This window comes from Lampris incognitus, chromosome 16 (genome assembly GCF_029633865.1).
Source record: "Lampris incognitus isolate fLamInc1 chromosome 16, fLamInc1.hap2, whole genome shotgun sequence".
Taxonomy (NCBI): domain Eukaryota; kingdom Metazoa; phylum Chordata; class Actinopteri; order Lampriformes; family Lampridae; genus Lampris; species Lampris incognitus.
The window spans coordinates 32,117,709-32,132,690 of record NC_079226.1 but is presented as its reverse complement, the minus strand read 5'-3'; the positions used below and the strand labels follow the sequence as shown (position 1 = coordinate 32,132,690).

The window sequence follows — 14,982 nt, the reverse complement described above, 5'->3', positions numbered from 1 at the left end:
CCACATTTGCCTGCTCTTTCCTGCGCTGTATGCTCACTTTCTATCTCTGAACTGTCACCCACCAGGCACGCAAGTGAGCAAGGGGGGAAAAAAATCCACACAGAATTTGACCCAAGTGTGGATCATGCTTAACCTAGCGCGTGAGAATGATAAATAGTATGTGGTAGCACTCAAATAAACCTATGACAGCACCCATCACTGTTTCTTTTTTTTTCTTTTTTTACTACCTGATTGCATTCTTAAATGTTGTTCTAAGGGAACTGCCTGATACTGAAACAGGCAGAACAGGTCTAAATCTTGAAACAAGTATAAAAGTAAACACATCCTCCTCTTATATTAGAACCTGATACACGTGTTTACAGTATGAACACACTGAAGACTGAACTCCACCATCGCTGCTTTTCATACAGGATTCTAACATCCATCTAACAAGGAATAAGGCAGGGTTGTATGATGCCGATGAGTAATTCAATGTGCATGTTATGTTTTATATCACTTGGAGCCCAACAAATGTTAAAAAAAAAAAAACAATCGAGAATGGGCTGCGATTTTCTAACTGCCAAAGTGAGGAAAAAAAATCATATGTATATATGCAGAGAGAGTGAGAGAGAGAAATTAATTAAATTAAATTCCATCCATCCATTATCCAAGCCGCTTATCCAAGTCGGGGTCGCGATTAGATTAAGTTAATTAGATTTTAATTAAATCAAGTTTCCTTTATCAGGAATCAGGAACATTTGTTGTTTCATTTCATGCACTTGCATACATGGAATAAAACGAAATATCGTTTCCCCCAGCCCACAGCAGTGCAACACAGACAAAAAGACTACAAAAGCTCATATATCAACATATTCAAAACATTTTTTTCCACTGTCCAAGGATAACTGTCGGAACTGCCGGTCTGCATGGGCTAGCAGTTAGCCTATTATTAATATTAGTTATTAATAATAGTAGTTAGTTATTAATCCCCTTGGGGAAATTCAGTTACTGCAAATTAACCCATCCTAGCTGTGATCTGTGCAGCTAGGAGCAGTGGGCTGCAGCCTTCAGGCTGCGCCCGGGGACCAACTTCAGTTCTTTTCCCATTGCCTTGCTCAGGGGCACAGACAGGAGTACTAACCCTAACATGCATGTTTCTTTTGATGCTGGGAGAAACCGGAGCACCCACAGAAAACCCACCGCAGACATGGGAAGAACATGCGAACTCCACACAGAGGACGACCTGGGATGACCCCCAAGGTTGGACAACCCCGGGGTTCGAACCCAGGATTTCTTGCTGCGAAGCGACAACGCTAACCACTGGGCCACCGTGCCACCGAAAGAGTGAGTGCTGAAAGAGAAAGAGAGAGAGAGAGAGAGAGAGAGAGAGAGGGCAGAGACAGAAAGGGTGATGCTGGGGAGAGCTGGGCAAGAGGCAGATGCATCTTTACAGAGATGTGCGGGCCACATGCAACAGTGTGCATCAGAGAGTGTGTATTTATATTCAACACAGGTCTGTGGACAGGGAAGACATTGTGGCGTGACTGACTGCGGCATGTGAACTGCGGCACCACCATTATTATGGCAACACGCTCCGCAAGTCAACATTGATGTTCTCGGCTGATTGCGCTCAAGTGTAAATATTATTTTTCTTTAGAAGAGCATATCTGCTGTTTACCCGGGGAGGGAAAGGCCATTAAGAGTGGCAAAGCAGCTCCCCCCGCCCCCCCCCCCTCCTAAAACTGCAATGACCCAAAGCTAATTATCAAAACACTTGTCTTCGTGTGACAGATTCTACCTAATCCATCAACAACTATACTTACATGTGCGGTTACCTGCCATGGACTAATAAAGCCATAATAATGTCAGAGCGGGAGATTATGGCCCGGGGATATCCCTCCTGGAAACCAGAATTAATCCCCTTTATTTTTTGTGTACACAAGCTATTTCAGTCAGACGGAAGTCTCTGACCTCTGCTCTCTCTGTCCATGCAAATGGCGGCCACAGATTTCCCGGGTGTGGTCAGTCTGGGAAGCCACTGGGTGACAAAGAAGGAGTGAAATTTGTGACAGAGCAAATATGGCCCCCGGCAACTAGCCATCATTTGAATCCTGATTTGATTCTCAATGTAAAGTGCACACTAAGTCCGTTTTTGGCTCTCCTAAGCAAATTGTCCTGACACAGAGTGACTGTGTGTGTGTGTGTGTGTGTGTGTGTGTGTGTGTGTGTGTGTGTGTGTGTGTGTGTGTGTGTGTGTGTGTGTGTGTGTGTGTGTGTGTGTGCCTTTCTGTATGATTTGTCTGTCATTTTCATAAACCTTACCAACTTCGAACAACCCCAATCCATCTGCTAAGCATCTAAGCACCACATAAAAAAGACTGGAAGAGAAACCTTCATGTCATATTAGTAATTGTGTAATAATAATAAAATAAGTGATACACATGATTCTAACCCTTGTGATTGTTTGCTGTGGGATGTTGACTCTTTTGAGACTTGTGAAGTCAGTTTTCACACCACTACTTTGCGGAGATTCATGAGAAACATGAGTGGTCACAGGGAACCCTTCGCCCACCTGTAAACAACCAGCATGCTTCATGTGCAAATATTTTCATTTTCCCACTGTCTGGCCTAACCTTGACATTGTCACTCACAAGGCAAAGTAAGACGGAGGGCCCGCTGGTCAAATATCACAAACAACACACGCGTCTCCATTCTGTCTTCAGAGAAAAGCTACATTTATTTTACTGCATCATGGCTGCCTTGGGGTTACCCGGTTATCCCTTCCACAGCCATTCTGCCAAGATGAAAATAGTGAAAAGTTAAAATGAACTTTACATAACATTGGGCCTTCTTCCAATGGTACGTTTGTTCTTATGAGGATTGCATAAGGGAACTCTAGGTCGTGACTCATTCGCAACCACCAAAAATTGTTCTTATGCTTGCACTGGATGTTGGCTGCTACTTGTTCATGAATAGAAAGTGTACTGGTGAACCTGAAGTTAGCATAGTTAACACCTTAAAAAGACAACAAGGATGAGTATAGCTGTTTTTTTTTCTTTTCTTTTTTCCTCCCCCCCCCCCCCCCCAATAGCACCTGACCAATTACCCCACTCTCCCGAGCCATCCCGGTCACTGCTCCACCCCTTTTGCTGAGCTGGGGAGGGCTGCAGACTACCATATGCCTCCTCCGATACATGTGATACAAGCCAGCCGCTTCTTTTCACCTGACAGTGAGGAGTTTCGCCAGGGGGACGTAGCACGTGGGAGGATCACGCTATTCCCCCCAGTTCCCCCTCCCCACTGAACAGACACCCTGACCGACCAGAGGAGGTGGTAGTGGGGTGACCAGGATACATACCCACATCCGGCTTCCCACCCACAGACATGGCCAATTGTGTTTGTAGGGAAGTCCGACCAAGCTGGAGGTAACACAAGGATTTGAACCGGCGATCCCCGTGTTGGTAGGCAACGGAATCGACCACTACGCTACCTGGATGCCCCTAGGATAGCTGGTTTTAAGGTTCATGTGAATTTAAAGATAAAATTGAGGGGGCGTCCGGGTAGCGTAGCAGTCTATTCCGCTGCCTACCAACACGGGGATCGCTGGTTTGAGTTCCCATGTTACCTCCAGCTTGGTTGGGCGTCCCTACAGACACAATTGGCCGTGTCTGCGGGTGGGAAGCCGGATATGGGTACGTGTCCTGGTTGTTGCACTAGTGCCTCCTCTGGGCAGTCGAGGCACCTGTTCAGGGGGGGGGGGGAACTGGGGGGAACGTCCCCCTGGCGAAACTCCTCACTGTCAGGTGAGAAGAAGCGGCTGGAGACTCCACATGTATCACCGGAGGCATGTGGTAGTCTGCAGCCCTCCCCAGATCGGCAGAGGGGGTGGAGCAGTGACCGGGAAAGCTTGGAAGAGTGGGGTAATTGGCCAAGTACAATTGGGGAGAAAAAGGGGGGAACCCCCCCCCAAAATAAATAAATAAATAAAAGAAAATTAGGAGGAATCTGGATATCTGATCAGGTGCTACCTTTACATCAACATGCCACCACAGGATCTAAACAGAAAATGAACGTCACAAGTTCACAAATCAAAATGCTGTTGTCAGAGCTGACAAAGGAATAAAAGCCTTCAATAAATAGCTGAAGAAATAAAATCTCACAGGTTGTAGCTAAGTGACAGCACCGTGTGCGGTAGTGTTTTTATTAGATTGGTTTACCTCACCCTGATTCCTCCTCCTTGCACCTGCACCAGTAATTGATAGGCTGAGTATGCAAAGTATTTTCTAAGAACTGTCAAAACAGAAAAGAATCACACAAATTCTTTTTAAGTATACACAAATTCAAAATACAGCACATGCAAACATAAGAGGAAAAAAATGAATAAATAAAAGTTATGTTTGTACTAATTTTGGCCTAAATGTATTTTATGTTCCTCGATATTAAAACTTGTCTTACAGTGAAGTCAACTGCTGATTTATGAACTTCTTCATCCCCCTTCAGAAGATGTGGTTGACCAACAGGACTGTTGTGTGTATTCACATGAGACAGGTCTGCATTGTTCTTAAATTTTGATCACACCAATGAATGGATTGAAAACAAAGGAATGCCAAAGGATTTCTGAAATAGTTTATATGTACACTTTACTGAGATTCACCCGTATGAAATGTTGTTGCATTTGGTCCGATTATGCAATGGATTACAGGAGCAATGGAGATGGTTTGCACATGATTTATTTCAAGAGTAAAATGGGTAGTTGTTTACCAAAACAAACGATCTGATGTACTTTTGTCTGTTAAAATGGAGCAAGCACATATGCAGAAACCGGAGCAGTCATTTGGTTTATCTCCATACATGGGCAGCCCTCCTCACATAAGTGCTACTGGAGTAAACCCATTGATAAGTGAGCAGTAAAATGATGCTTTACACTACATTTCACCCAACACCCACAATTTCAAAGGATATTTCCCCTGATCCAAATTGCGGGCCTTGAATAGGCTCAATTTTAACAGCAATGGCTGCCTCCCCTCCCCCACTGTCTGATAATCTCTCTGATCTTGTCAATTATTATAATGACATACTCGTCTCCTGTCTTGGCTAGCTGGCCCCCATCAAAACCAAAATAGTCTCATTCACACACTCAGCTCCCTGGTATACTCCTGAACTCCATCAAATGAAATCCCATAAGCACCAGCTCAAAAGACTTTGCAAGAAAACTGGTTTAAACAGTGCATCTCAAAGCCTACACAGACTACCTTCAACAGTGCAAAGATGTTCTCATCATAGCCCGGTCCACCTACTGCTCACACCTCATACACTGGCTCCACCAACCCCAAGGCTCTCTTTTCCACAATAAACAAACTTCTCAAACCCTGTGACAATGCCCCCAATTCATTCACAGTTAACAAATGCAACTCTTTCCTTTCATTTTTCCAAACCATAATTGACACCACCTACAGCAGCCTGACAACCCCCCCCCCTGCCGCCTTTACCCTCAGCCCCTGTCTGACCTTACGGTAGGAGTGAGAAACTCCACTTGTTTTCTGAGTCCCATCTCATCCAATCTTGTTAAGGATTGTCTCCCAGCTATCTCTTCACTCATCACAGAAATCCTTCACCCTCATCCTCAAAAAACCTGGACTCAACCCCGATATCATGAGCAATTTCTGGCCCATCTCCAATCTCCCTTTTCTGTCAAAAATACTGGAACGTGTTGTTGCCGCTCAACTCAAAGCTCACCTCATTTCCAATGGCCTGTTCGAACCATTTCAAGCTAGCTTCCACTAACAGCACAGAAACAGCCCTCAAAATCACCAACGACCTCCTCAGCATTCTCATCCTCCATGACCTCACTGCAGCTTTTGACACCATCAACCACACCATTCTTCTCTCCCGCCTTGAATTCTCCCTCAATATCACCAGTACTGCCCTCTCCTGGCTAAAGTCATATCTCACAAAGAGACAACAGTTCATCAGCATCAGCAACTGCATCTCCTTCACCACCCCGCTGTCCCAAGGCATCCCCCAGGGTTCGGTACTTGGTCCTCTCCTGTTCATTCCTTACATGCTCTCCCTTGATAACATCATATGTCATCATGGTCTCCACTTCCACTGCTATGCCAATGATGTCCAGCTCTACATCTCCACTAAATCCATCACCAATGCAACTCACATGCCACTCTGACCAACTGCCTCATTGAAATGAAATCATGGATGCGAACTAACTTCCTCAAACTAAGTTGTGATAAATCTGACATGATCATCATCAGTCCCAAATCACTTACCAAAACCACTCACAACTTCTGCCTCTCCATTGCTAACACCACTCTGTCCCCCTTCCCACACATCCACAACTTATGAATAATTTTTGACAGTAACCTCTCCTTTTGAACTCCACATCACTCAATTCACCAGAACTGCCTTTTTCCACCTAAAAAACATAGCTCATCTCCACCCATCATGCTCCTTCTCTGCTGCTGAAACATTGATCAATGCCTTCATCACATCCAGAATTGACTACTGCAACAGCAGTCTTTATGGCACATCATCCAAAGTCCTAAATAAACTCCAGTGCATCCAGAACTCTGCTGTTCACCTGCTTACCCACTTCTGCTCCCATGATGATATCACCTCTGTCCTCCAGAACCTCTGCTGGCTTCCTGTCCCACAACAGATCTAATTCAAAGTCCTTCTCCTCTCTCACAAAGCCCTCCATAACCAGGCCCCCTCTTACTTCACTAACCTGCTCCACTACCATATTCCTCAGATGCCATCCTCCTGTCTCCACCACACAGGACCAAGCACCAGACCTGGGTGACAGAGCCTTCTCCATAGACAAGCTGCTCCCTCCCTCTGGAACTCTCTCCCCAAATACATCAGAGACTGTACTGATCTGTCCATATTCAAATCATTAATCAAAACTCACCTCTTCAGAATTGCTTTTAATGTGTGATTAATGTTGTGTGTTTTATGTTTCTGGTGTGTTGCTTTTATGCTAATTTTAACTTATGTAAAGCGTCTTTGAGTACTCTGAAAAGTGCTCCATAAATAAAATGTATCTACTACTACTATTTTCGGCTGCTCCCATTAGGAGTCTCCACAGCAGATTATCCGTTTCCATTTCTTCCTGTCTTCTGCATCCTCCTCTGTCACACCAGCCACCTGCATGTCTTCCCTCATCACATCCATAAACCTCCTCTTTGGCCTTCCTCTTTTCCTCTTCCATGGCAGCTCCATATTCAGCATCCTTCTCCCAATATACCCAGCATCTCTCCTCCACACATGTCCAAGCCATCTCAATCTTGCCTCTCTTGCTTTGTCTCCAAACCGTCCAATTTGAGCTGTGCCGCTAATATAATCATTCCTAATCCTGTCCTTCTTCCATCACTCCCAATGAAAATCTTAGCATCTTCAACTCTGCCACCTCCAGTTCCACCTCCTGTCTTTTCATCAGTGCCACTGTCTCCAAACCATATAACATAGCTGGTCTCACAACCATCTTGTAAACCTTCCCTTTAACTCTTGCTGGTACCCTTCTGTCGCAAATCACTCCTGACACTCTTCTCCACCTACTCCACCCTGCCACACTCTCTTCTTCACCTCTCTTCTGCACTCCCCGTTACTTTGGACAGTTGACCCCAAGTATTTAAACTCATATGCCTTCTTCACCTCTACTCCTTGCATCCTCACCATTCCACTGTCCTCCCTCTCATTCACGCATAGGTATTCCGTCTTGCTCCTACTGACTTTCATTCCTCTTCTCTCCAGTGCATACCTCCACCTCTCCAGGCTCTCCTCAACCTGCATCCTATTCTTGCTACAGATCACAAAGTCATCCGCAAACATCATCGTCCATGGAGACTCCTGCCTGATCTTGTCCGTCAACCTGTCCATCACCATTGCAAACAAGAAAGGGCTCAGAGCCGATCCTTGATGTAATCCCATCTCCACCTTGAACCCATCTGTCATTCCAACCACACACTTCACCATTGTTACACTTCCCTCATACATATCCTGTACCACTCCTACATACTTCTCTGCAACTCCCGACTTCCTCATACAATACCACATCTCCTCTCTCGGCACACTGTCGTAGGCTTTCTCTAAATCTACAAAGACACAATGCAATGCCTTCTGGCCTTCTCTATACTTCTCGATCAACATTCCCAAAGCAAACATTGCATCTGTGGTGCTCTTTCGTGGCATGAAACCATGCTGCTGCTCGCTAATCGTCACCTCTCCTCTTAAACTAGCTTCTATTAATCTTTCCCACATCTTCATGCTGTGGCTGATCAACTTTATACCTCTGTAGTTGCTACAGTTCTGCACATCGCCCTTGTTTTTGAAAATCGGTACCAGTATGTTTCTTTTCCACTCCTCGTGCATCCTCTTGCTTCCCAAGATTGTGTTAAACAATCTAGTAAAAAACCCCACTGCCATCTCTCCTAAACATCTCCATGCCTCCACAGGTATGTCATCAGAACCAACTGCCTTTCCACTCTTCATCCTCTTCATATCTGCCCTCACTTCTACCTGGCTAATCCACTGCACTTCCTGATTCACTATCCCTACATCATCCAACTTTCCGTTGCTCTCATTTTCTTCATTCATCAGCTCCTCAAAGTACTCCTTCCACCTTCCCAGCACACTCTCCTCGCTTGTCAGCACATTTCCATCTCTATCCTTGATCGCCCCAACTTGCTGCACATCCTTCCCAGCTCGGTCCCTCTGTTTAGCCAATCGGTACAAGTCCTTATCAATAATAATGATACATTTCATAAATAAAGTGTATCATTATTATTATTATTATTATTATTATTATAGCCCATCATTCTGATTTTCAGGTTATTGTTAACTATAGTGTTTCAGTAAGACCTATCCTAATTTACAAGGACTTATGAAAACCTCTCAGAGATTAACCTCGTCGCCTCGTGCAAAAATCACATCTTTTCTCAGCAAAAGCTGTTTCTCCATTACAAAACATTCGCTATTTGGTGGAAACGTTTATAGAAGGTGCCACACATTTTGATGGGTGTGATCTTAAGTATGGGTGGTCCCAGCAGGCGTTGAACCCCGAACCCTGGCAGTGTTAGTCTCATGCTGTATTCATTGTCCTACACACTGCCTCTCTCTATGCAATAATCTAAGGACCGTTGTAATATTTCTTAATATTTCTACAATCAAACTTTGGATCTTGCCTTACTCTCTGAACAACACTGTGGCAAAAGAATGCTTGAGAATAGTCTTTTTGTTTGCCTCCAGACTGAAACACTTAGCACATGATCACACTGCCGCTGCACCCACATGCAGCAGAAAATGGAGAGCTGCCTGTACAGACAGACAGACAGACACACACACACACACACACACACACACACACACACACACACACACACACATACACACTCCCTCTTAATGAGCATGGTCACACTTAAAGGAACAGCTACTTCACACTTAACAGAAAAAACACATTTCCCCAACTTTGGTCCAAAACTAAAATTTGAAAATTTTTATATTACTAACTTTTATGTGTGGACATGGCTTTGACAGGAACATTACACAGTGACGGTAAAGCACTGACTCAGTACCGTGGTCCTAATTTTATCCAGCTACATAAAGTCTACAGGACTGGATATTGTGTTTATGTACTCCACAGTGTTTCAGAGTCTTTTTTAGGAGATGGAATCATAGATGTGCACATTTCCATGTCTTTCTTCAGACTAATCACTGCACTCGGGCTAAAGGCTCAGATTTCCTCCCTCATTCCCTAAGAGAGGGAATGGGACCTAGTGTTAGCTCAGTCCTGCCATGCTCTGACGAGAGATGTTTATTTTTAATAATAATTCAACAACAGCGGGGCCTTAAACTATTTGTATAAATTATAACTAAGTGGTTTGGCCTGGAGGTAATCCGCTCCGTTGCTACCGGGGAGGGATTACAGCCTCAGCAAAAATATACTGTTAGTGATAATTGGAAAGTGGATCTTCTGTCTGTGGGGACTGCCTGGCATGTTTCTGCAACTCACACACACGCAAAAAAAAAAAAAAATAAAAAAAAAAAATTCCATAGGCCGCAGTGTGGATGGCAAATAGCTGTGTGATGATAACATGATTCGTTCCCTGTGACATAACCCCGGTGCTCTGTGGAGGGGGGGTGGTGGTGGTGGTGTTCATCCACACCTATTCGCAGAGAGACATACCCGAAAAATACTTGCAGCGACAATACCACATATGTTTACAGTGCGAGCGTGTAAAAGATTGTGTGTGTGTGTTTCTGTGTGTGTGTTTGTGTGTGTGTACACGTGTGTGAAGGGTGCAGGAACAGTAGCAGGATGACTGCGGCTGTTGGGCGGCTGCCAGCGGAGGAGTTCCAACTGTCACCAGCTGGTCTCTCGCAGCGCGCTCACTCACACCTCGCAGCAGATCAATTTTATATCCACTATAAAGCTGTCGGCTCGCCGTAAACAGACTGAGTGGCAACCACTTTCTCGGAGGCCTGCACTGTCTCAAAGCCCTGTCACAGGCTTGGGAGGGGAGGAGGTGGGCTTCGGAAGGAAGACTTCTCGGTGTTCTTGACTGTAATCCTTTGAAAATAAGCTCTTTTTACGGCGTGGACCTTTTTTTTTTTTCATTTAAAAAAAATCTTATACATCTTATACCAGACTGCTTCTTAGAGGCGATGAGCTCGCAGCCCTTTTCCTCACCATGCAGGTATTTGCTCCTGATGGAACAGCACAAGCATCATTAACACCGAAGGTCAGAAAAGAAGTTGAGACTACTAGGAGATATTTACAGTGTGTGCTCACTTACTTGTTCTTTTTACTTTTTGGATTCCCCCCCCCTCTTTTTCTCCCCAGTTGTACTTGGCCAATTACCCCACTCTTCCGAGCTGTCCCAGTTGTTGCTCCACCCCGGGGAGGGCTGCAGACTACCACATGCCTCCTCTGATACACGTGGAGTCGGCAGCTGCTTCTTTTCACCTGACAGTGAGGAGTTTTGCTAGGGGGACGTAGCGCATGGGAGGATCACGTTATTCCCCCCAGTTCCCCCTCCCCCCGGACAGCCGCCCTGATTGACCAGAGGAGGCGCTAGTGCAGCGACCAGGACACATACCCCACATCTGGCTTCCCATCTGCAGACACGGCCAACTGTGTCTGTAGGGACACCTGACCAAGCCAGTGGTAACATGGGGATTCGAACCGGCAATCCCCATGTAGGTAGGCAACAGTATAGACCGCTACACTACCCGGATACCCCTTGTGCTCACTTACTTTTAATCCTGTGCCAGTATAAGATCAATAAAGTCTAGGTTGAAGGGTGGGATATGATTGAGATATCAAAACCCAGTTGTGGGTTATAGTGAACAGATAATTGGAGAATCCATACAGATTCTGCCATCTACTACATGCAGAGCAGAAGGAGAAATTTTAATCTCCTCATGAAACATGCTGCTTCTTTTATCATCAGGAGTAAATCAGTGTTGAGGAACAGAAAAGAATTACAGTACTGGTTTCACTCAGAAACTATACATCACTAATTCTGGGGCTTTCTTTCTGCACTTATTTCTGGTAGCAGCTTGTAAAAACTGACACTTATATCCTACCCCTCGTTCCGGAAGATGGTCCTGAAGCAATCACCCAGGCTCTTGTAGCTGGTTGGGTCACTGGATCCCCTCTGGATCTGAAACCTGAAATGAGACGCTTGTTATTTAAGCTTTTAGCCATGCTATAACCTTCATCATTACAATACAGTTCTATGCAAACCTTAAAAACTGTTCCATACAACTTTGGCATTAATTCATAATCATCATCGTCGTCATCATCATCATCATCATCATCATCATTACCACTATTGGTATTTGTGGTTTCTGCCGTGTCCGCTATTATTTGCTCTATGGTTTGCTCTGTATTGTGATTAAATGGTTAGTTTTGTGTAATCTGTATTCGCTTTGTTGCTATTACTTCAACTTTGCCTTCATTAACCACGATGTCGGCGTTCAGTTAATTGTTAGTTAATTTCACACCTCTGTGTGAAATGTACTTAATATAATTTTTTCCCCATTATCGTAATGAGCTCACGCTCGCCTTTTATCTTCTCCCCTCTCTGTTTCATCCCTTCTTTTTTTCCCCCACTAAGCCAAGACGAGAGGCTCTGACACCCAGCCACCCCCCCCCCAGCACAATGGAGAACTCAAACATTTACTTAACCCAACCGATCCAATTAGCCACCAAACTCCCCAGGATCGGACCTTTTGCAACAAGCTTTTCTGCTACTAACACGCTAGTAAGTCCATTGTAACAGCTCTTCAGTTACGTGTAAATTTTTAATATGATGGAGCCAGTCGAGGGCCTTTTTGTTGTATGGCAAACACGCTGGTACCTCCCTAATAAAGGCTCCTGAGCTGTGTGTAAATCTTTTACATGAGGGACCTGATGGAGGCAACGGTATGAATGAATGAATGGAGTTGAAAACGAAGAACTGATGCTTTGGGGCAACGGGAAAGGATCTCATTTTGTGGCCCCTAATAACTTGGACTGTGGATCCAATCAAAAAAAAAAAAAGAAAAAAGAAAAGAGAAAAAAAGAACACACTGGTTTCATAAGAGGTCACGAGGCCTGAAGATGCTAGCTCAGTTAATGTGAATTTAACCAAATCCATCACTAGTGACCACTTCAATGCATAGCAGCAACACAAATGAAGGTGTTATGTGAATCCATTTCTGTACGATAATGATGACGAGTTTATATTCAATTCACTTTCAAACAGATTGGAAAGGTAATTGGTGATTCTGAGGAAGGCGAGAAAGTTAGAGATATAGACAGAGAGCGAGAGCGAGAGCGAGCGAGAGATAAAGAGAGAGCCTGAGGTATAGACAGAGAGAGAGAGAGAGAGAAAGTGAGAGAGAGAGAGAGAGAGAGAGAGAGAGAGACAGACAGAGAGAGAGAGAGAGAGAGAGAGAGAGAGAGAGAGAGAGAGAGAGAGAGAGAGAGAGAGAGAGAGAGAGAGAGAGAGAGAGAGAGACAAAGTAAAAGTGTGTAGAGGAAGAAGGGACAGGAGAAAGACTCTCCTCATATGGCTCCAACTGCCGGGTCACAAGGTCAGCAGTAAGTCGTCCAGGCGGGTGCCTGATGGGACCATAAAGAGCCCTCAGGATCCAGTGGAGGGGGACTTTAGTGGGGTGAGCGGCCTTTCATATCGCTAACAGATTAACATCTTAGAGGGGTGTCCCTCAAACCCTATTTGGTGGATTCCCAAATAGCTTGTAACCCATGCCCAAAATCTAGTTAAAACAGCATAATAAATAAATAAATGTCTGACACCATATTAAAGCAAAGAAGAAAAGGAGGACTTAAGGATGGAGGTATGAGGGGACCGGGTTGACGAAGGGTGGGGTGGGCTAGGGAGGTGGTATTTGTGTGGGTGGAGTGGGGTGGGGGGGAGCTCAGACCCGGAAGATTTAAGACCACAGGGCCTTGTAAACAAATTCAAATCGAGCTTAATTAAAGGCATATGACTTCAGGGTCAGGGATAGAAGGGGTCCTGTCCCCAGTTTCCCACTCTCCTTTCTGCTCCGGCTGCCCCGACCCGCGCCGGTCCTGAAAGAGTGGGGTTAGCAGGGCCGTGGTCCGGTTCCACCCCCCTGACTCTACTCCTGACCCCTAGGGTCACATCATTTCCTCATGGCCCTCTCCTACCCTGCCATAAAAGCCAGGTACCAAACAGCAAGGCCCGAGGAGTGGGAGATAATGGGGAGGACCAGAGGAGCTTCTGGCAGCAGGGGAAGCTCCATGCCCCTGGCTAGGAAGCTGCTAATGTTGACTCTCAGCAGCAGTGGAAAAACAACATGCGCTTATCATGGCGAGGTACACAAAGACGGTTGTATAGGCAATGTCCTGTTTGAAAAGAGCTAATAAGAGACAAGAAGGTCGGTGTTAATAAACCCGAAGTGAGAAGAGAGATATACTGCTTATTTGGTAAGGAGGACATAATGGACTCTGTGGCTCTGGCAGATTCACTTGGCCTTGGAGCCTGCCGGCCTGATTGTAAACTCAGCAGACAGAGGAACCAAGGAAAAAACCCCTGGGCTTCTTTAAACCAGGGCTGCTCAGAGCCTCTACTTCAGAGAATGGCCCGGGCTGTATGGACATGCTCTCTGAGGTGATGAGAGCTATGAGTTCATCAAGAGTCCTCCTGCCTCCACCCCCTACCCTCCACCCTGTTCCTCCCAGTCCCTGCTTTACAGGCCCCTAAGCTGCCCAGGTAAGGGTGAAGGTGAGGGCAGGTTGGTGCTTCTGTGAGCCAGACAAGCACTCTGGGGTAAATAATCTGCGGGCTCTCCTCCAACCGACCTTCACTCCCTATAAAAGTACAAATTCTTAGCATCCACAAAGGAGGCGAAGAGGTAAATGAGGGCGGAGTGGCAGGCCTGAGCCCCATTCTTTGTATTTTTATAGACAGCAGCAGAGTGTCTGAGGGCCAAGTGGAGGCACCGGGCCGTGTCCGCCACCAGACCCCGGTGGTAATGGGCTCGGGACGAGACCAACAAGATGGGCTGTCACCTCGGGGAGGACGAGCCATTGAGGTGAGGCTCAATAATGATGGTGTTAAAAAAAATGCCTATGGGAAGGGGTGGGGGGCTTATTGGGCTGATCAAAAGGCACATGCTTGACGGGCCAGCTTTTAAAGGAGAAAGCCGTGTTTTAAAGGAGGTTTTTAAATTCTGCGTTGTTAAATGAGGGGGTATTCCCTCCGCAACACTCCTGTACTGGGGTGAGAGTGCTTATAGTGCTGATCGGACCAGCTCTCGTGTTTGCCAAATAGCGACCCAATGTGCAAAAACTGATGTTATATCCTATTAATGGATATTTAGGAGGTGGTTACACAACATCAAATGCTATTTGAAGAAACGAAATGATGACCTAAGTCACCGAACGTAGTTATCTTTTGTAATCTATTGTGTTGTCCACTCCAAATGATGGCGTTTGCTTCAACCGTGACATTTTTTATT

General features: G+C 45.5%; 1 protein-coding gene across 3 annotated transcripts in view; it reads right to left on the bottom strand.

Annotated features, from left to right (window-relative positions):
* Window positions 1-14,982, bottom strand: part of slc25a21 (solute carrier family 25 member 21) — a 117,673-nt gene that overhangs the window by 14,023 nt on the left and 88,668 nt on the right. For all 3 annotated transcript variants that reach the window (XM_056295788.1, XM_056295787.1, XM_056295790.1), the window contains one exon: window positions 11,578-11,661. In XM_056295788.1, the coding sequence (XP_056151763.1) occupies window positions 11,578-11,661 (84 nt within the window). The remainder of the gene's footprint in view (window positions 1-11,577; window positions 11,662-14,982) is intronic.